A 23875-nucleotide genomic window follows, 5' to 3' on the forward strand; every position below is an offset into this window, starting at 1 on the left:
GCATCTGCACACAGCCTGTAGGACATGGGAAGGACTTACCGATGAGATCCCGTCCCTCCTGAGTTGACACTGTCTGGTTCAGTGGTGGCCACAGAGGCCAGTGATAGACTAGAGCCAGACTGGGCACTGATGAGATTCTCATCTGGTGAGGGACATGGTTTCATTATTTTAGTTTAAGTGCCATCAAACACGTCTGCTGTCAACTCAGTAATAATGCAAAAACAGAAGGCACAGTTTAATACTTACACTTTCCAAATATCCTGCTACCAGTATCAAGTGAGGGTTCTTCCTTCAGCGCAGACTTCGGCCTTTGTTTTTTGGGCTTGGTCTTGGGTTTGGGCTGGGGCTGCTCTTGCTCCTCACACATCTCCTGCTGTTTTCTTCTAAGGTATTCCTGCTTTATCAACTCTCTCCTGGCCTTCTCCTCCTCTTTTCTGAGTCTTTCCTCTTCAGCTTTCCTCCTGGAATTGGAAAAGAAAAAGAGGCTTTAAACACAAACTTCATGAAAAAATTGAAAAAATCAAAGCATCTCTTTATTATATTTATATTCATAAAAGATGACACTTCAAAAGGTAGTCAATACCTGGCTTCATCTCTTTTCAGCTCAGTTTCAGCCTCCAGCTGTTGCTTGCGGAGCCGAGCCTCCTCTGCCTTCCTCTGTTGTTTTAGCAGAAATGCTGCACGCTTTTTGGCCAATTCATCCTCTGCTTTTTGGTCGTCCTGCAGATATAAAACAACAAAATCAGTAGGAAAATTAAAACTAGTGAAGCTTGTGTCTGAGTGGTTGTTTGTACTTGCTAGGGTGTTACTTGGCCACAAAGTGAGTGGGAAAGATTATGTGTCATAGCTTAATAGTTGTCAAGGTTTTTTTTTTTCTTTTCCAATTTACCTTGAAAAAGAAGCCCATGCCAGACTTCTTTTCCCCATCGCTCCCATCACTGTTCACATCCAATACATTGGCATTTTCTTCATCTGGATTGGCAGCCAAATCAGACAAGTCTACCTCAATAAGATTGACTTTTCCTCTAGAAATATCCCCTGAGGAGACATTATCCTTTGCTGGCGCATCATCAAATGTAGCCTCAGCATCCTGCAAGGTAGTGGACATAGATTCTTCAAAAGTGACACCAAGGGCCACAGAACTTGGTTCCCTTGACACCATCCTCAAGTTAGCGTCATCATTAAGGTGGAATGTAGTGCTTTTTGAGTTCCCTTTGTCTTTGTTGATTGAGTCTGATCTTGTAGAGTTCTGCACAAAGTCCTCCGGCTCTGGTTTGGGGGTCCTGCCCCCTTGAATGGACTTGGCAGAGGGGCTGTCAGTAGGTGTAGAAGTGGAGCTCTTTTGCCCTTTGCTGTGCTCCTTAACTAGCAACAGCTCTGAAGGTTTGGAACGAGACCGTGCTGAACTTAGTTTGGGTGGCTTTCGTACCACAGGGCTGCCACTTGGTTCAACAAAATGCATCGAACCTCTGACCCTGGGTTCAAATGCATTACTTTGGTCACTGCTAGGTGGTGGAGCAGCACCTGTTGGAGACTGAATATTTTGCTTCATGAGCATTTCCTGCTGAAGAGAAAGTTGCATCATCTGCTGCTGAATGTTTCCAATAGCCTCGTTCAACAATTCAATGGAGTGGTTGCATTCATTAAGATCTAACTCCTCGTCCATTTCTAAGGCACTAGGGGACACAGTCCCCCCACCTGCCCACTCAAGACATGCCTTCGCTGGCTCTTCTGACTCTTTCGGTCCATCTCTCAGAGCACCAACACAGGTGTCATCTTTCGACGATTTCTCTTTTTCTTGATCGAGTTTTTGGCCATCTTTCAAGTAGTACTCAGACTTTGTAGGCTGAGGGAGAGTATCACTCTTCCCTTTCTTGACTATGTGCAGGAAGGCTGCTTTCCCAAGCTTAAGCCTTTGTCTTTCTGTCAAGACCTCCATCTTCTTCTTTTGGGATTCAATTGCACGTCGCTTTTCTTCAAGTTGCATGTGGAGTTGAACAAGTTCAGAGGCCAGCATGTTGGCACTGTCCTTGTTCTGCGGTATCGGACTCTGGTCTCTTTTCATCCTACAGGAGGTTAGAGGAAGGGGGCAACTCTCCGAGCCATCTGGTGTGGTCCGCTGTGAGCTGCTTGTGCTGGATCGGATATCTTGATTGCTACCAAACTTCTGCATCTTTCGTTCAGCAAAACTGGTCATGCGCACACTGCCGCTAGCTACACTGCTGACCTGGGACTGACCAGGGCTAGAGCACCTGCTCCAACCATCCTTATCATCATGTTCCTTTACATTCATGTCTTCCCTCAACTTTGCTGATTCTTCGTCCTCCTCATAGAACCGTTTCTTGTCTGGATGGAGCTCTTTGGTGAGCTCTGCATCCTGTTCCTCAATGGTCTCCACAGTCTCTATATCAGACCCTGGATGGATGTCCCATGCTTGGACAGGCCTCTTGTCCTCAGGCACCGGTGAATGAAGGTAAAACCCAGGTGACCGCTCAGCAGAAGATGGCTCAACACTACTTGTTGCCAATGGTCTGAAAGCTTGCGTCTGCCTAGGGGCTGGAGGCACAAATTCAATGGATTTAGGCTCAATAGTTGTCTCAAACTCAGAGCTAGTGTTGGGGGTAAAGGTCCGGTTAAGGGTGGAAGGAGGTCTCCGTCTGGAAGATGAAACAGCACCTTCAGCTCCTGCTACTCTCCGTGCTGATCCTCGCTGCTTTCCCTCTCCCGACTCTTCTTCCTTATTTAGGCATACTGACTTTTCTTTGGCTGGCCTGAGAACTGCAGGCATCAGAGGTTCCAGGAAGAAACTGGCTGTTCGAGAATCTGAGGAAGCTTCCTCCTGTCTTCCCCAAATGCCTGTTTTAGCACCAGGGGTAGCACTCTGTCGCTCTGCATCCTCAGAGTTTAACAGGGTGGTCTCATTCTTGGATGAATCTGGCCTGACAATAGTTACCAGCTCCTCCTCCTCATCCATGTTAACGTTGCCCAGCAGACCGTGGCCATTGACCCGTCTAACGTTGCCCTGACCCGGATGGCTCTGGTGCTTGGGTGTTACAGTGGAGGCCAGGCTGTCCTCACTGATGGAGCAAGTCAGACTAACGCTGTCGCCCGAGGCCAAGTCTGCATCACTGTCCGTAGCAGAGTGGAGAACATACCGATTCAGATGAGACAGTGGCCTGATTATAATAATAGTAAGAGAATCATGGAACATAGATTTTATTTAATATCTTAAAAGATATGTCAAGTACTCATATTTATTAACAGTGTTGGTACCTCTGCCGTTTATCTGACCAAGCCACTGATCCTCTGGAGTGACCTTCTTGCGTAAAAGAATTGGAACGATTTCGACAGGCTGGTAAGAAAAGCACAAAAGTTGGATTACCTGACTATTACACTCGTCACATTCTAACTCAACTGTAAAAAGAAACATGCTTGACAGAGTAATAAAAATTAATTTTAAATATGCCTCACAGCTGATTCATTCATTCAAATTACCATAATGCAGAAGTGCCTTATGAACTGTCATAAAGCTACAGTGCAAAAATATTGTTATGGGGATAAAACCATCTTTATCTGTAAGCCAAATAGTTTTCATCCTTAAACATTCTGGTTAGGGGTTTGTTCTAAACCACTAATCGCAATTATTAGGATTCTATTCTGTTACAGATTCTATCCAAACTTTGTTGATATTTTGTTAACTTCACATTTTTTGTGAAAGTTTAAGATTATAATAATATTAATAATAAAAATAAATAAATAACCAGAGGTGCTAACATTTCTGGGTATCCCTTCCATGTGAGAATTGAAAAGTAATATTTTCATATGAATGGCATTAGAAGCTTAATGCCATACCCGTGCTTTCCTCTCCTGGCTGAGCCTTCTTCTGTCTTTGTCTCAGTGGCAGAAGTGGGTGGGAGGGGCTGAAGCCGGAACACCCCTTATTACTGCAACAGCAAACAGAGAGCACAGTTGGCAAACCACCAGCAAAAAAAATTAGGACGAATGATCTCCAGGCCTATCCAGCCAAAATCTAATCGGAACTGACACTACGCATTTTCCATGTGGATGGACAAATATAGACAATCAGCACTGCTCTGCTTAGGACCTTAAAAATAATAAATTAATTTGAAAACAGTCTGAATACTATAGTTACAGAGCCGTATTAAAAGCACTAGCATGACATTAAAATGCCTTTAATGTCCAAGTAACTTTTTTAATGCCAGTGTCAAATAAGAGCCCAAATAAAAGTAAACACAGTAAATCTAAAGTTCTTTTAAGTGAGGCAGGGCAGTGCAGTTCTGTCTCAGCATGTCAGAAAGACACAGGCACAAAGTACAAAGCAAAGACATAATGAGACAATACGATTCAGGTGTGAATCAATCATGCAAGCAAAGTTCCCTCTAATGTGCATTTGGGCATGGCTGTGCACTTGTGAATTGCAAAGCAAAATTTTCAAGCTTATGGAAGCCCACTTTATGTTTGTTCATGTACTGCAGACATCATGACTAGGAATGTGCACCAAACTACCAAAACCAGTGCAAAATGTGATGTGATCTGCATATGTAGTAGCAGTGCTTTAAAAAGAAAACAGCTACAGATACACCTTTGTCATCATGTTAAAATTTTTAATTTGAAACATGATAGAAAAAAAAAGATAGAAATTATAGAAAAATCCCTTTCTCTAGGTGCCTAAAAAAAAGAAAAGAAAAAAAAAGCCACAGTGAAATATTTGTGAAATACTTTCTACTCTAGTGGCCCAATGGTTTGCCCAGTAGAAAATAGGTTTGGCTGAGCAAGAGTACAAATTAGAGCGAATATTAATTATTAGACAGTTTACTTAAAAATAAATCTAAGGAGACTGTCCAAAGCATATTTTCACATCGACAAAGATCACTGGCTTTAACACCCAAATCAACACATGGAAGAGACAAAACCATGAAGCACTTACAGAGGCTCAGATTCTTCAGGGTGCAGGAAGTACCTGTTACAAACATCCAGGCTGTTCTGAACAGGAAGTGCTGGATCAGCCAAACCAGGAGACACCAGGAAGCTCCGTTTGGTGGCATTGGAGATGGGCACAGTAGGCCTGGCACTCTTGGGCTGAGTCATTGCTCTAGCTATAATACAAATTTTAATTAACTTAAACAGAACAAAAGCAGAACAACAGGCAAATATGAGGATGTTGGTTGAAACTTCATGCAAACTTTGTGTTTTAAGTCAATAAAACTTTAAAATGCAAAATTAACAAATTTAAGTCCATTCACTCAACAGTATGACAAATTTACTGCCAAGAAAAGTTGTATTCACCATCTTTAAATTCCTGAACATCTCTCGGCTGGACAAATTCAGGCCTGACGATCTCAAACCACCAGAAGAGCTCTGCTATAAATACCATGACATTGTGCTGCAGAGGAAAATGAACAGCGAGATAATCAAGAACAGACCCATTCAGAAATGACATCCTGTTAATGACAAGACACATTATACATGACTGAATAACTTGCCTTGAGCACAGGAGGTGCGTACAACATGTCCTCTAGAGTTAAATAAAAGCTTTTGTTAAGGTACTCCTTGGCAAACTCTTTCAGCAGCTGGATATTATAAAGGCTGTCTGCTATTGAGGTCACCTCTTTCAAGCAGATATCTGCAGATAACAGAAAACACAAAGTTAGCAAATAAGCTATCCTGAGGCATACAGCCTCTGACATTCATGAACGCTAAATCAAGGGCTGAAGCCGAAGGAGGTCAATATTTGCTTGAGAGTTGAAATATCAGAAAAGAACATTTCACAGAATATTTACTTAGCTCAAAAGGCAATGCACAGTGAAGAAACAAGGGAATACCACAATCAATCAAAAGTATAAGAAAGCAAACCAATAAAACTCTAGAAATTAACCATATAAAACCTACTGTATATATATATATATATATATATATATATATATATATATATATATATATATATATATATATATATATATATATATATATATATATATATATATATATATATATATATATATATATATATATATATGCACATTTCTAAGGCCTCTAAATTATCAACATGACCAATGTTGTGGAACTCTGAAATTTGTACTGATTTTTATAAAGTAAACATAAGTATAACTTTTACAGTGTTAGTATTATTTCAAGGTGACAATGGCAGAGCTTTGATCATTAAACTAAGCAATTAAATATCATCTTACAAAGAAATATTATTGGGAGATACTGCACCAAAATGAATATTTTTGCTCAGTTTGAGTCTCTAAATGTATTTTCCCTCCTCAAGTATGAACTCCTACATCATACTATGTGAGCAATAACTGTCTGATGTATCAAATATGATATTCAGATATTAAAAAATATATATTTTTTTAAATATATTTTGTCTGAAGGTTCAATAAAATGTTCCATTTCAAACAAATTCGATTTTTGTGATTTATTTTAGGATTAACAGGATTAAAATGAAGTAAAGCATCCGGCTAAAGGGGAAGTCTGTTAAAATACTTTCTCCTTTCCCAGCTAAATATGCAGCAAACAATTGTAAGCAAACCATTTGTATGATTTTCCAAAGAATGTAAGCGCTGTGGCGCCTTCAAAACATGTCTTGTTTGTTTGAGCTGCCTGACATAGCAACAACCGTCTGAGGAAATGACGTAACTCTGGGGGTGGGGTGAAGGAGGCAGTAGGAGTGTTTGGGAAGCCTGATTAGGTTTGGTGCTACAAACAGTGAAGAGATTACACACATGGCTTTCTTTAGACTAGCTAACTAGTATAGTATCCCTAGTGTTATTTTACTCTACCATCAAGCTTCATCAGGTCTGGGCAGTAGTAATGGACCACTGTCAGCAATGCAGCACCGTCACACACATCCCTGATCAGGTCCTCCACCAGGGGAAAGTGGGGCAGCTGTCTACCTGAGGCATGATCCCGCCGATACCGTACCTGCAGGTGACATGAGGAAGTCAAACTGTCAAAAACATCCACAACAACAGACTGTATTTAACAAAGTGGCCTTTGGTATATGGCACTGTGCAGGCAAGAGACAGTTTTTCAAGAGAAATATATATTTTATCATTGAGGCTTTGTATTTGTAAGAATATTTGCTGATCTAAATCAACTAGAAAGGGATATAACACAATTATATCTGAATACGAATTAGACTATAAGACAACTAAAAGGAATAGTTCACCCAAAAAACTCAATTGGCCTTATTTATTAATCCTCATATTGTTCCAAGGATGACAAAAAGAGATGTTCAGCACAATGTCCAAGCTGCTCATTTTTTTAATAAAGAAAGAGAATAGGGACCAGAGCTGTCAAAGCAAAAATAGCATAAGTCACTACAACTTTCACACTAAAACAAAATTAGTTGGTTGCTAAAATCATCTGCTCCACTGTAGCTCTAAAAAGTCCAGGCCCAGTTCTCATTCACTTTTGTTGTGCAGTCGAGCAGTTTGAATATTCTTCACTTAACTACTGTGTTCCATAGAAAAAGCAAAATTACATGAGTTTGGAACAAAATCATGGGGATTAAAACATACAATTTTTATGTTTAGGTGAACAGCTCCTTTCAGTAACAACACAGGAGAACAGTGATTAACCACAACACAAATAACTCAACAAAAGATAAGGATATGAATCACAAGATCAGAGTGAGAAACACTGATACACTGTTGATACATAAATTTTACTACAATTTTACATTCTTATGAATATATGAAACATTGTTGCATAATACACCTGCATAAACAAAAAGAAAAAACATACAATATGCAAAAGTAGTGGTTGACTGATACAGATTTATTGATGGCCAATGTTGCATAATTTCTGCAATGAAAATTAAATGATGTTTGCCGCATGGTTAAAAATATGCTATAACTATATAATTAATTTTTGCGCGAAAAAAACCCAACAAACATAAGTAGAGTCTAAGTCACATTTTATTAAATTCAGAAATACTGAGCAAATAAAGGGAAACACTGTAAACATTATAAACATACAGTCAGGTCCATAAATATTGGGACATCGACACAATTCTAACATTTTTGGCTTTATACACCACCACAATGGATTTCAAATGAAATGAACAAGATGTGCTTTAACTACAGACTGTCAGCTTTAATTTGAGGGTATTTACATCCAAATCAGGTGAACGGTGTAGGAATTACAACAGTTTGCATGTGCCTCCCACTTGTTAAGGGACCAAAAGTAATGGGACAATTGGCTTCTCAGCTGTTCCATGGCCAGGTGTGTGTTATTCCCTCATTATCCCAATTAAAATGAGCAGATAAAAGGTCCAGAGTTCATTTCAAGTGTGCTATTTGCATTTGGAATCTGTTGCTGTCAACTGTCAAGATGAGATCCAAAGAGCTGTCACTATCAGTGAAACAAGCCATCATTAGGCTGAAAAAAACAAAACTAAGCCATCAGAGAGATAGCAAAAACATTAGGCGTGGCCAAAACAACTGTTTGGAACATTCTTAAAAAGAAGGAACGCACCGGTGAGCTCAGCAACACAAAAAGACCCGGAAGACCACGGAAAACAACTGTGGTGGATGACCGAAGAATTCTTTCCCTGGTGAAGAAAACACCCTTCACAACAGTTGGCCAGATCAAGAACACTCTCCAGGAGGTAGGTGTATGTGTGTCAAAGTCAACAATCAAGAGAAGACTTCACCAGAGTGAATACAGAGGGTTCACCACAAGATGTAAACCATTGGTGAGCCTCAAAAACAGGAAGACCAGATAAGAGTTTGCCAAACGACATCTAAAAAAAACCTTCACAGTTCTGGAACAACATCCTATGGACAGATGAGACCAAGATCAACTTGTACCAGAGTGATGAGAAGAGTATGCAGAAGGAAAGGAACTGCTCATGATACTAAGCCTACCACCTCATCAGTGAAGCATGGTGGTGGTAGTGTCATGGCGTGGGCATGTATGGCTGCCAGTGGAACTGGTTATCTTGTATTCATTGATGATGTGACTGCTGACAAAAGCAGCAGCATGAATTCTGAAGTGTTTCGGGCAATATTATCTGCTCATATTCAGCCAAATGCTTCAGAACTCACTGGACGGCGCTTCACAGTGCAGATGGACAATGACCCAAAGCATACTGCAAAAGCAACCAAAGAGTTTTTGAAGGGAAAGAAGTGGACTGTTATGCAATGGCCAAGTCACTCACCTGACCTGAATCCGATTGAGCATGCATTTCACTTGCTGAAGACAAAACTGAAGGGAAAATGCCCCAAGAACAAGCAGGAACTGAAGACGGTTGCAGTAGAGGCCTGGCAGAGCATCACCAGGGATGAAACCTGAATGTCTATGCGTTCCAGACTTCAGGCTGTAATTCACTGCAAAGGATTTGCAACCAAGTATTAAAAAGTGAAAGTTTGATTTATGATTATTATTCTGTCCCATTACTTTTGGTCCCTTAACAAGTGGGAGGCACATATGCAAACTGTTGTAATTCCTACACCGTTCACCTGATTTGGATGTAAATACCCTCAAATTAAAGCTGACAGTCTGCAGTTAAAGAACATCTTGTTCGTTTCATTTGAAATCCATTGTGGTGGTGTATAGAGCCAAAAATGTTAGAATTGTGTCGATGTCCCAATATTTATGGACCTGACTGTAGCTGGACTATATGCTATTTTATTTCGCCACAGATTGAATCATGCACAGTGGTATGCGTGTCAAAAAAGCATTACAGCACTTCAGTTTGTATGACTAGACAAAACAATGGCAGCACACTACTGTAAAAAGAGAATGGGTGCTCCTATGCATCTGGGCTTAGGCCCTGCCAAACTAAAAGTCCCATTTTCAACTATCAGCCAGATGGGGAAAAAAGATATCTGGCAATGCCAATAATTAAAAAAAAAATAAAAAAGCCAAATATTGGCCTATATATATATCAGTCGACCACTACACAAAAGCCCTCTACACACTGATTATGGCAGCCATAATCATAATCTTGTGAATGTACTCGATCAATTGTGCAGTCCTAACAGTCACCAAGTCTAGGTTTCAGACAGGACACAGTGAAAGTTAGAAATATCTAAAAGGCAAAGAAGCAGCAGAATGGAGACAAAGGATCTCTGTGCCATTTGTGAAACCCCAACAGGCTCCAGCATGCAATGGGCCAGTACAAACATAAGATCAGGCTGAAGGACCACATGTCAGAGAGACAGACAGAACAAGGAAGCGACTAATGAAGATGGAAATAACTGCAAACAATTAGAAGATGAAAGCTGAAGTTAGAGACTCACACACAGACGCTCACACACACACACACACACACACACACACACACGTACATGTGTTAGCTCATAACTGCATATGTGCTCAAAGGGTGAAAGGCAGATCATTTTTTGCGATTACAGCGTGAGCCACTGGACAGAAGCGTCTCCCAGTGTGCACGGATTAGATAAAAGCGTGGCCTGAGTGGTGACGGCGTACGTTGGGATTGACACATACTACTCGTGCAGTGGAGAGGAAGCACTCACAGCCAACTTACAGGTACTAGTTTCCAATACCATTTTGAGGGAGACTATCCCAGTAGCGAGGGAGGAGGTTAAAGGGAAAGAGACGGGAAGAGGAGCAGAGAGGATATAAGGTCAGGGGAGAAAAGAGCAGACAGATGTGACCCTGCTATGAGGTTAGAGGAGAAACAGAAGGAGTGATGCCACTGAAGACATTAGATCATTTCCATAAGGCTGTTGTTACATTAGTACCATCTATTCAGATCTGAGTCTTGCCATTTCAATTCACACCTGTTTATGATCTTGTTTACACCTGGTATTAACAACTGTTGCATTTGACCCCATCAAGTGGTCGGCCAATTCTGTGTCTCGGTGAACACTTAAAAATTAAAAGACAAGGACTGCACGATTTTGGGAGGGCAAAAATATCAAACTCTGCTTTTTTGGGAGGGGGGATAAAAATTGTGACTGGGATGTGATTGAGAAAAAAATCCAGGTTTGCTGTGCTTGATTGCAGGGCTGTACAATTTGGTCCAAATTTTGTGATTATATCTCAACATGGATATAAAGTAAATAAAATAAAAATAATTAATTTATTATTATTACTACAAAGTTTTCTGTAAATGCCCAAATGGACCTTTTTTTCTCCAGAGCAGTTCGAATGATATTTTCTAGACAGATAAAACCCCATTTACAGGAGACAAATGTGAAAAGCCAGGTCTAAACAGCACCTGAGAATCAGAGAGTTTTACAATGCATGTGTGAAACTCTTGTGTTGGGACATCTAGTACCTTCTGATGACTTGGAGATTCCAGCAGATGCTGCTTTGATTCGTGTTCTTTCTCTGTGATCTCCCTCATTTTCAGATTCACCTGCAACACAAAGAAGGGATTGACACAAATAATTCATAAAAGGAACATCTGAGGTTTATACAGTTTTCTTTTAAATGTGCTGGCAGAAGTCTCCATGCCAGTATGAATAGGTATGCTCTGGCCAAGCACTGGAAGTGCCCTACAGTACTAGACAAATGCAAGTAAGCTATTAGTACATCATGTAACACACAATGGTTTATTTAAACATAACCGTCACAAGTGTACTGTTCCAAAGACACACACCTTGTTGATCCAGAAGACCATAGCATCCTCAAGGTCAAAGGGGAGCTCCTTGGAGGCACTGAATGTGGAGAAACGCTTCACGCAGGTCACAACCTTCTCAATGCTGATCATCTCCACGGTGTAGGCCATCATCAAAGCATCAATCATGGGGATGTGGGAACTCTGTGCCACACAACAGAGAAAGAAATTTCACACTACTCTATTAAATGCAGTATAAAGAACAAGAAAATGTTACATTTTAAAACAACTTTGACAAATTTGATAAAAATGTAGTATTGTGACACTAAACATCACAAGTAGTAGGTGTCGTAATTTGATTACTTTTTTTTTTAATAAATACTACAAATAAATAAGACATCATTATTATTATTATCATCATCATCATGTTATAATATCTAGGGCATTGGTCTCAAACTCAATTCCTGGAGGGCCGCAGCTCAGTTTAGCTCCAACCAGCTCCAACACACACCTGCTTGGAAGTTTCTAGTGATCCTGAAGACCTTGATTAGCTGAATCAGGTGTGTTTGATTAGGGTCGGAACTAAACTGTGCTGAGCTGTGGCGCTCCAGGAATTGAGTTTGAGACCAGTGATCTAGGGCTTGGTTTTGACACATTTCAGGACTCAATCTGATTTTGACTCATGCTTTTCGATAATTTGATTCCAAATCGATTATTTTGGATATATCAGGTAGTGCATAAGCAAACTTTCACAAGGGAAAAAAAAACTAAAGCTCTCTTACATGCTGTAAAATAAACACGAGAGTCAGTTGGTAATACAGTACTATAATATTGATTTGTTTACAAACACTCAATTAAGTTTTTTATAAAGTTATAATACTAATTTTACAGTTACATAACTATTTCTACTCCAATTCATTTTTGAAATAAACATTTAAATGGTGGCTGTCATAAATTTGATTGATTTATTTAAATTAAATATTGAGAAATAGTAAAAAAAAAAAAACAATTATAATGAATATGTTATATGGTGCATATATTTACCAAAATATGTCTTTTTTTTTTTCGGAGGTAAATGTGATGTTACATGACATATTTACAAGCTGTTACACTGACATCTTTCTGTGGTTGAAACACTGATTGAGTGATTACATGAGACAGGAAAAGGATTTCGGGAAGTTGTACTCTTTCTTGTAACGCACCTTTGGATGTTCATTCATGTTTATTTCAGACTGTAACTGGTATTAAAGCAAAGGGGATGATCAGTTCATGTGCTCTTTGTGCTGCCGCTTGTCTTGAACTGAGGTGCAACAGTGATCTGTCACTCTACATTAAACAGCGCCAAAACGCTCTTTATTTTTGAATATTGTAATAAAATGGACAGAATTTGAAATCTGAGACTTTGCACAAGCTCAAAGCTTATTGTTATTTACTGGATGGGAGGTGCGCTACAATGTTCCATTCAATAACCGAAAACAGGCTAGAATAATCGATTATTGGGATTTAAGAATCAATATATTTATCAATATATCAATATATACTCAGATAGCCCTAATGTTTTAAGGAGCTGCTTTTCCTCACCAAGAAAGGTAAAAATGTGCACACAACTCTGTGGGAATAATCTCACCCCATTTAGCCCAAAGAAGGTCATACTGCTCTTAATAACAAAAGCACCGAGCTCAGTAAATCTGCCAAAACAAAGCACAGTCAAGATGAAGTAAGTAACATAATATTTCACATTTGTCATGAATTGTAATTAACCCTTTATGTAACTTTCCTCATGCTGGCTACAGTCCTGAACACTACCTCATGATTAAAATCTATTACAAAGCACACCAAGCATTTCAACACTGAGTCTTAGTCAGAGAATATGAACTGTTATACAAAACCCATCCAGTTACCATAGCAATCCTAACCCCAGTCAACCAGTGACTTGTTCATACAAACTCACAGTACACATCAGCACAATCTCAGCAGATTGATCCCTGACTCAAGGCAATAGTGTCAGCAAACTTCCACAGAGTGTTTTTCTCAGATATGCATGCAAGACGTCTGACAAGCATAAACCAGAAGACTGGAACGTGAAGAGCTTTGGACTTTGGATAAACATAGGACTAAAGCAGAAAAGCACACTTCTACCATTTATGCAGTATGTGTACGGTGCACAGTATGCAACCTGCATGGAAAAAACAGATGACAATATGTGGATTACCCACCTTTTTCCTAATGACTGTACTGCATTTTAAATTATGGAAGGCATTTCTGGTAAACCATTTAAAATCATAAGGTTGCACTACAAATAATCCTTATCCATCCTTTAAGTTCTATTTTCAGACTTCAAGAGAATAATGTGACACTTAATATGTTAAGGAGACATGGTATAACAAGAATATCTATGAAAGAGCTCTTTTCAGTCTGCTGCATTCTTTTCCTCCCGATTACTTTGTATTTTCCTTCATTCTGTTGTAAGTATATGAAAAAAGACAACAAACACAGTGCATCTGCAGTCTGCTCTCCCGATGGAATGTACTGGGAATCTCTCATTTTCCCCCAGATGCTCACATCTTTCCTAGGTTTGTTTTTGCATGGATGGTGTAAAATTTAATTGTTACATATGTAACATAATACATCTATTACTACAGTGATATTTAACATGTTCATAATATTGTTCAAACAGATTCAGGCTTTAGAGGTTATTCAAAGTCTTGTTAATGCTTTTACATTTTTAAAATTTCCTTTTAATGTCCAATGGTTGAATGGTGAGTACAATAATGTCACCTCATTTGGAAAATTATTATTGTGTATATACAGTGAACCTTGCTGGGGGCCAAAAAACATCATGGGGAGTAGGAAAAAGGTGGGAAACCAGAGCAAACTTTGCCCCACAATGCAATACTCTCAACTTGACCAATGAACGGGTATCTTACAATTGAACCAGAAGTAATATCATATTTTTTTTTAATCCTCATTATTTGATCAAAATACCTGAAACTGCAACTACACTTTGCTGAATTACACATGCAATTTAAGCAGTACACGCATGCAATACATCTAGTACACATATGTTTGAAATGTTTATCACTGCATAATGTGTTCTGCATCACACTAATTTAAAGTAGAAAGCAATTACACTACCGTTCAAATGTTTGTGTCGGTAAGATTTTTTTTAATGCTTTTAAAAATCTTTTGTGCTCACCAAAGCTGTTTTCTATATGAACATATTTTAAAGTGTTATTTATTCCCATGACGGCACAGCTGAATTTTCAGCAGCCATTACTCCAGTCTACAGTGTCACATGTTCCTTCAGAAATCATTAAAATATATTGATTTGGTGCTCAAGAAACATGTTTTTTACAAAAGTTAAAAACAGTTGTGCTGCTTAGTATTTTTGAGGAAACGGTGATCCATTTTTCAGGATTCTTTGATCAGTCTTTACTGTCACTTTTGATTTATTTAATGTATCCCTGATGAATAAAAGTATTAATTTCTTTCAGAAAAACACAAAAATTAAATTAACTCCAAACTGATGAATGCTAGTGTACAATGAAGTAGTATTCCATTCCAAACTTTGCCTATGTGCGCAGATACACAACAGGATTTAGTGGTCAAACAAATTTAGTGGTCAGTCAAAATGGCATGAAACATTCACGTCACGAGATGTAGCAGAGAATAAAGAGGCTGCCATGAGACTTTGAAATAGTACTGCCCCTAAAGTCCAAAAAAACACAGTAGCATCTACGCCAGGGGGCAACTAAATAAGAGGCTAAACATTTATTTTCATTGTACAGTATATACAAATCCTTCACATAGCACACAATAAATTAAACTCTATTTAAAATATCACTTCATGTCATAAAAGGCATAAAACCCGTTTTGACTTTCCTTAGTACTCTACTCTGAAAAACTTAATGCATGCATGTAGCACTGATGTCTTAGTTTAGACTGGTTCAAAGCAAACAAATTACACCTCTACCATTTAAAGTCATTAAGCTGTACCTACACACCTCACAAAGCCATTCTGTTCAGTCTAACAGGTTTGTGTGGATCAGACCGTACTGAGCTCTGTACAGGGTGTGAGCTCGACCACAAAGATTTGCATTTGAAGTGATAAAAGCACGAGTGAGTGTACAATGCTGATTCACCAACATCAGTGATTGCCATTCAATGGAGAAAGCACATCACTGGCTGAAATAACACGGCTGTGAATCAATGAAATCCACTCCACTCTGTGCAACTTTAGCTCAAGCACTGATCTCACTAATTGTTTGGACAGGTGATTGTAGTGGTTATACATGAAGGGGAAAAAAAACACATTGGATATGCCAACAATAGCAGCTTTCTCCTGTGCAGTAGATATCTGCAACAGGAAGAGCTCTGCAAACCACAGATTCCATGTCACACTTGCTTTTTTTCCTTTGTCTGGATTTGGACTGTAATTAGTGCTTGCTAAGATAACCATCACTATTATCATTTCTTCCTCCAGATAAAATGCTGGTGCTATGCATGGAAGCAATGATGCTTCAAATCATGTAGCTTATTGAGAAGAGGGTTACTTGCCTTTGTATCTAACAATGCCTTTAGAACTGGGGCTGTAAGAAAGTACCTTCAAACCTCCCAGAACACCCTAGCAGCCACTTAAAACACCCTAGAAATCACACCGTAATATGACTCAACCATATATTGGCAGCAGAATATCACAGAGAGTTGGGGATGGGCTCTTTTGACCGGGAGCTGAGTCCTGAGGTCCATATGGGACCCCTGCTGTCTCTTGGCAGCAGAATATCAGAGATATGGGGGCAGGGATTTTTGATCCATGGCAGTGTACAAAAATCATTTCAAACATCAAAAGGTTTGGGTCAGTGAGACTTTTAAAATGTTTTTGAAGATCATCTCTTACACACACCAAGGCTGCATTTATTTGATCAAAAATACAGTTAAAAAAAAAATTATATATATATATTTATATATTTATTAGGGGTGTGCTCAAAATATCGATTCTTAGATACATACCGATATAATAAAAAAAGATACAGTATCGATATTCTAGCCCTTAGTATCGATACTCCGCCCAGCCATTAGGGGGCGCAGCGGCGCCCGCGAGTTTCAAAAAAACTCATGGAAAATGTTAAAGCAAGATGTAGCATTTAAAGGTGCCATAGAATGAAAAACTGTCTTTACCCTGGCATATTTAAATAATAACAGTTCTGTACATGGAAATGACATACAGTGAGCCTCAAACACCATAGTTTTCTCCTTCATATGTAAATCTCGTGATTAAAAAAGACCACTGAAAAACAGGCGAATCAGAACATAACACCGACTGTGACGCAACAGTCGGGATCACTACGCCCCCAACATTTGCATAAACCCGCCCTTGTTCTAAGCCGGCCGAACCATCAGAAGCTCTGCAGGTATTGTAAATAAACAAGCGCGGACAACAGCGAAAATAACAAAATAAATGTTATGTTCCAGGCCGTGCAGGGGGTGTGAAGTGCAGGGATGGGTTGGTGTCTGTATTCAGAAAGGCACAGAAAGCAAATAACGCGAGCCACTAAAGGGACATGGTTAGCTCCTTGCTAGCGGTAGCCTGTTACAGTACATACGATTTCACTCTCAGTAAGGAGAGATGAGGATGATGGCGAATGACTTACAGATCCTGAGCACCACTGACAAGCATCTGATCTTGTGAAATGTGTGGTAAGTACTGTTGCTCCATAATGTAAACATAGTTTGTGTGATCGCGTCTCTTGAAAGTGAAACTATAACGTGATCGATGGATCGTTCAAATGCCTCGCATATTAATAACGGCTCCCTGATGCCTGCGTTTTATATACAGTATAATTACCCGACGATATAACTGCGAGAGAAAGTATTTAAATATATATTTTCCTCCCTGTGCTTCCTTCTTGCTGATGAGCCGTACTGTGAAACAGCCAATCAGAGCAGAGCTCATTATTATTCATGACCCTGCCAAATAAGCCAATAACAGACCGTTTCATTCTAGGGAGAAATCCTAGGGCTGTAAATGGACATGTAAAATCGTTTCTGGAGATTTTTTGCCCTTACCTAAGCTTCTGTGTAGATATCAGAGAACAATTTAAAATACTGTATCAATGCATTCTATGGCACCTTTAAGTGATTTCATAGTGAAATATGTTATGGCAGTACATGGTGTCACAAAAAAGAATTATAAGAAGATTTAATAAGAAGTTAAGAATAATAAGAAGAAGATTTTGTGCTTGTGTGAGCTCAGACTGTACCCTTGGAAAGTTAAATGTTGACTTGTGGTAATTTCCAGATTAATACAATTTGTGTACAATTAATCAGAGCACTTAAAGTTGCAAATATTTAAGCAAAATGCACTTTGTTATAATGCACTTTTGTCTTCATTAAATTGAAGAAAAATGCAGAGTTCTGTTTGTTGAGTAAATGTGTTCAGCATTAACTAATTGGCTCTGGCCCATGTATTTTTATTGAATCGTATCGAATCGTGTCACATTGTATCAAATCGTATCGAGACAGCTCTGTATCGAGGTACGTATCGAATCGTGACCTGTGTATCGAGGTATGTATCGTATCGCCAGGTTCTCCAAGGTATACAGCCCTAATATATATATATATATATATATATATATATATTATTGTGAAATATTACAATTTAAAATAACTGTTCTATTTCAAGATATTTAAAATGTAATTTATTTTTGTGTAATGGCAAAGCTAATTAGGGATGCACTGAATTTTCCGGCAATTTTCAGCCGAAAGAGAAAAACGTCAGAAAATGAGATCTAATAATATATGCTGTGCCGCACCACCAGCGGTGTGATGCTCCGCTACATATCCCGCTCTATGATTGTGCATTCCGCTGCCATCTAATTCTGTTGCACTGAATTTAATAAAAATAAAATATTGATTTAATTTTAATATATTTTCTGTACACTTGTGTTACTTTCAATAAACCTGGTTATTTTATTGGCTTGTGTTTTTTTAATTTAGCATCATGAAAATGGAGTTAAATTAAAAAGTCTTACAAAATTACATTATTTAATAAAATAATAAATAATTATTGCACAGCATTTTCCGTTTCAGTTTTTGGCCAAGTGCATCCAGAATGTTCCGTTCCGTTTCTTTCAGTGGATCCCTAAAGCTTTCAAAAATGTTGGAAATGGCTGTGATGCTTAATATTTTTTGTGGTATTTTTTTCAGGATTCTTTGTTTAATAGAAAGTTCACAAGAACAGCATTAATTTGAAATTCAACTTTTAACAGTGACTTAGTTACATCACCACGTTATACATAATTACATATGCATAATGCCCAACTACTGGCTGCATTGGCCTGCCCACAAAGTACAGTTAAGTAAGTGATTTTGCTATGTCAAGTATACCCAATGGTTGTTTTTTTTCTGTGAGGTAACACACTGTATCAACCTCCAATACTGATGCCATAGTTATAGATATAATACTGTTTACAGCTGTTCATGAACCTTTGGGAGCTGAAACACAACTATAGTAAAGGCCGTTATATTTCCAACACACGCTCCAAGCAGCCGACCAGTCACAACAGACTGGACAAGCTGACAAATCAGTGCAGGCTGGGCTTTTGTGGAAAGGTGGGCTTTAAAGTGACAAGAACAAAGTGTTTCAGGCAGAGGGTGAAAAGAGAACTGTAAATCATGTAAATGTATCATAGCCGACCCCAAAAATAAAATTCACTTAATAAATTAGTTTTATGGGCATTTTCATGTATTCTTGCTGAACAAAGGCATTAGTTTCTTTCTTTTTTTCTTACTGATGCCAAACTTTTGAATGGTAACATGTTTGTATATAAACGTATATTACATTCATTAATACATGTAAATTGCGCATATTATTAAATATACAACCCCATATATACACATAGGCAAAAATAGCATGTGTAGTGTTCCAAACATATCCAAAGACACAAAATGACATAATACATTTTGAACGCAACATTGACGCACCATTTTAATTGGCTGGCAGGTCAGATCTGAGTCGGTGACAGGCGTGTCATCTCCCTCCATGACATAGATGCCTTTGCGAGACAAGGCCTGGATGACTGACTGGTGGGATTGCAGAGAGGCCACCTGGTCTCCTTTGAGAATGAGGGCGCACACGCGACAGTACAGCTCACAGGACAGCAGTAACTGGATCACCGGGGGCTTAATGTGCTCCTGGTCATACTGGTCTGTGTAGAAAGGGTCTCGCAGGTCGTCTGGGATGTGATCTGACAGGAGGAGAAAACAAATTAGGATATAAAGAAATTAAGACCATGTTGAAAATGGGCCTACTGAGGATGTTTTCAACTATTATTGTTGCTTCAACTCTGCTGCGTCTGGCATCAGATGCAATCTACCAGCAATCTCTTGCTTTGTTGCCAACTAATGCACTATGTGCTAGACAATAGCGTGATGGTGTGAAAAGCCAGCCATAGGGCTCTACCCTCTTCACGAGATCTCCTGTGCAGACGCAGATGAGCTGTGGCAGCTGGGGTCTGGCTGCAACCAAAAAGCTCAAACAGAGGGGAGCAAGGCCAGGCCAGACGTGTCCTTGTCTGGGCAGCCACTGCTCCGTCCGTCCGTCCGCCCACACCCACCTCACATACATCCACACCCTCTACACCGGTGTCCCCCATGAGAGGCATATCATTAATGTGAAGGCCCTGGGTGCAATCATCCAGCATGCATTTACGCACACACCTGTCCCCTCTGATATACCACGTGGAGCTGTCTGCTTTGTTCCAAACCAGTATGTCTGCCACAAGCAGGCGTTGTTTAAAGAATGGTACTTGGTAAGTAAAAAGAGTAAGTATTATACAATTATGACACAGGAATAGGGCTGCAACTAACGATTATTTTGATAATCGATTAGTTGGCCGATTATTCTTTCGATTAATCGATTAATCGGATTAAAAAATATTGACAAAAAAAACACTATTCCACATTCTGCCCAATGTCCTTCAAACAGACGTGACAACTGAATGCTATGAAAGCATACAGTGCTTAATTTATTAGACCACTTATCATAATAAAGAGAAAACATATTTTAGAAATTTGTCAAAAATTTGTTTAAATTTAAAAATGTTATTGTCATTTATTGGACATAATAATAAAAAATGGCCTCATAACAGCTTGCATTCTTGCTGGTATTGTTTATGTACTTTTTGACTGCAATTGGGTATCGCGGGAAAAAAATACTCAAATAAAAAATACAAAAAAAAATAAGTGCTCTGGTTTTCTTTCATAGATAACAGCAATAATGATATTATAGCATTAAAAATAGCCTACTACTGTTACTAAAGAGCTTACACATATTGGAGTACTAACCAGTACAGAAAGCCGAAAAATGATTTTGGTTATCACCAATACTGTTACTTTAGAGCAGCAGTGGCACAAACCTTACATAAACACATTGTTAAACTTACATAAATTTGTTAAGCATTGTAAAAATTGAATATAGTTTAAACCTCTATTAAAAATTAAAATAATAAAGATAATAATAAAGACGAATAAAAACACAAACTCAGTGTTAACCAACAGGTAAGAGTAATGTTCTGCAGGAACTACTTTGATCACAGTCACCTCGTCATTTCTTTATCCTGTAAAAGGCCGTTATGGAGCGTCTCATGTTTATATTCAGACAGACAATTACACGCTGTTATCCCTTTAAAGTTCCTACTCTCATAAAATATTTTAATTTATTTTAAACCTTAAATTAACTTTCAACAACAGATAATTCAGCACAATGGATATGTTTGCGCTGAAAAGCCTATTAATTGTCTCCCTCTCTACTGTGTTCTGTCCGTCTGACGCGCGTGCGCGCGCCCGCCGCGCCGGCGCTCGATCGGTATTTTAAACTTAACACAGACTGTCAGGACGGACCTTTATGCAAAAATGGAAATGCTCGCGTGAATTTGTGGCATTTATAGATAAGGATATGACCGTCAACTGAACGTTTTTGCGCTGAGGACGCACACGCATCTGTCAAAGCGCCTGACAGGGCAAGCCATTACTCTTATGCATTAACTTAAAGCTTAAAATAAAGAATTATCATGTTTTGGGCAGCTTGGATCACGTGCTTCTCCGGCAGAATCTAATTCTGTTTCCTCCACTATTTTTAGATGCATTTTGTCCATAGAAATGCATTATTCAGTGCCGTAATTTGACTAACCAGCTGAAGTTGGACGTACACTGTGGGCAGACCCGATTAATCGATAATGAGAATCGTTGTCGATGATTTTCATAATCGATAATAATCGATTTTATCGATTAGTTGTTGCAGCCCTACACAGGAAAGTAATCATTGCATTAGCATTCCATAGCATGTGCACAGCGATATCTATTTACAGCTGGAACATTATAATGAATGACTTACTACATTTATACATTCATATAAATATTTTAACTACTTTAGGTCCTATAAGAGATCAAAATATATTTTGATTTATTCAGCCATTTCTAGTTCATTTTAAATAGTCATGTACTGTGACAAATGATTCATTAAGCATATAATATATACTTTCAATTATATAAATCTGAGGTCATAAACCTGCAGGCATAATAGTTAAGAATTGATAACATTTCATAATATGTATTAACTAACATTACTAACAATGAGCAATACACTTGTTACAGTATCTATGAATCAAACTGTTCATTTAGTTCATATTAGCTCAGGTACATTGAATATTAACAGACACAACTTTAGATTTTAATACCGTATTAGTAAATGTTGGAATTAACATTAACCAAGTATTTTTCATTGCTAGTTCATGTTAACTACTGTATTTAATTAATATTAACAAATGGATGTAAATTATTGTAAAGTGTTGCCAGAATTTCAGCTTAGTGTATGTGTTAACTATATTAAACATGAAAAATTCACAAATCTACAAATCTAGGGTCCCAGTTGCAATCATTTGTTTAGGGTAAACGTACCTATTAAGCTCACCAAAATCTACACGGAGATTTTTAGTGCACAAGATATTGATTTAAATACAAAAAGTTATGTTAAAATAAAATATTCATCTCTCACACAAAAATATTTCATTTTATTTTAAATGACAAAAGCATTTCAATTAAGATATACATCATTAAATTCAGTCTGGCTGTACTTAATGGTTATATGTTTGTCCCCTTTAAGCACACCCCTGTTCCCATTAAGCTCACATCATATTTTATTAAAAAGTCCTTGCTTATTTTAAGGAAAAATGTTAAAGAGTAAAATTATATTTGTTTTGAAGGTACAAAGTCAATCAAAAAACAAACAAAAAAAAAAAACAGAACACTACAATCAAGCAACAAGGCATTCAAATTTATATTCATAATGAAGTGTCATTAAAGCACATTGCAACATCTATACTAGTCCACATTCAGCTAAGTAACACATTCAAAAATCAAATAAAACAAACCAATAAAACATTTCATTCATGGGGATGAACACAGAAACTAGCCTCATTATAAAACCTCTTTTTAAATGGTTGTTAACTAATCTGAAGTCTCTTAAGGCTGGAATACACTACACGATTTTTACCCCGATTTTCCGCAGATTCACAGTCTGGAGAAGTAGATGCTAGTTGCCAAAGATCAGAGCCAGTCTGCATATTTGAGTTGACAGAATCCATAGAATCCTATACTATATCTCAGATTTGAAAAAAAGAAACTCAAATGGACATTCAAAACGACATTCAAAGCAGTGATTAGCAAACTGCAAAGGAGGCCTCCAAATCTGGGCCACTTCTGACAGTAAAAAGCCACATGGCCTTCATCGCCATTCAGGCCAATTACTGGGCCGAAACAACTCCGCTTTAACTGCAGCTTTACTAAAGGGATATCCTGAATAACAGATGAGCCACAATGGGGGGAAAAGGACAAAGAACTGAATAACGGTGGGATAACTAACTGTACTTGAACCTCAACCCACAAACAAGCACATATCTGACCCTCCAAGAAATACAATGAATTACCTCCCATTTTTACATAGTACATTGATATCCATGGTATTATTATTACCAATTATTATTATGGCAAACTGACACACCTTGCATAGACCGTTCAGAAAATTAAACATTCAACAGCAGAGAGAGAGTTTCCTCAGCATTAAATCAAGGTCAGGAGTCTTACACACCACATTTCTGTTTCAGTCACTGCTAATGGCAGTCCGGGGTGCCTTTTTGTGAGAGGGGGTACAGTCTACATATCAGGCTCCGATACGGTCATTTTCTGCGGATCGGGTATCGGTCAGATGAGACCGATCCAAATCTGATATTGTGCGTATACTATTGTGTGTTATTGTTA

The 23875-nt window shown here is 38.4% G+C and overlaps 1 protein-coding gene across 1 annotated transcript in view; it reads right to left on the reverse strand.

Moving 5' to 3' along the window:
* LOC306871673 (calmodulin-regulated spectrin-associated protein 1-B-like) overlaps positions 1–23875 on the reverse strand; it is a 31674-nt gene that overhangs the window by 3475 nt on the left and 4324 nt on the right. The window contains exons 3-15 of the mRNA XM_079419767.1: positions 19544–19806; positions 11603–11764; positions 11279–11359; positions 6807–6948; positions 5505–5644; positions 5308–5404; positions 4949–5117; positions 3853–3944; positions 3274–3352; positions 890–3176; positions 584–720; positions 247–461; positions 40–142 (exon numbers count right to left, since the gene is read on the reverse strand). Of these exons, the coding sequence (XP_079275893.1) occupies positions 40–142; positions 247–461; positions 584–720; positions 890–3176; positions 3274–3352; positions 3853–3944; positions 4949–5117; positions 5308–5404; positions 5505–5644; positions 6807–6948; positions 11279–11359; positions 11603–11764; positions 19544–19806 (3967 nt within the window). The remainder of the gene's footprint in view (positions 1–39; positions 143–246; positions 462–583; positions 721–889; positions 3177–3273; positions 3353–3852; positions 3945–4948; positions 5118–5307; positions 5405–5504; positions 5645–6806; positions 6949–11278; positions 11360–11602; positions 11765–19543; positions 19807–23875) is intronic.

This window comes from Barbus barbus, assembly GCF_936440315.1.
Source record: "Barbus barbus genome assembly, chromosome: 6".
Lineage (NCBI taxonomy): Eukaryota > Metazoa > Chordata > Actinopteri > Cypriniformes > Cyprinidae > Barbus > Barbus barbus.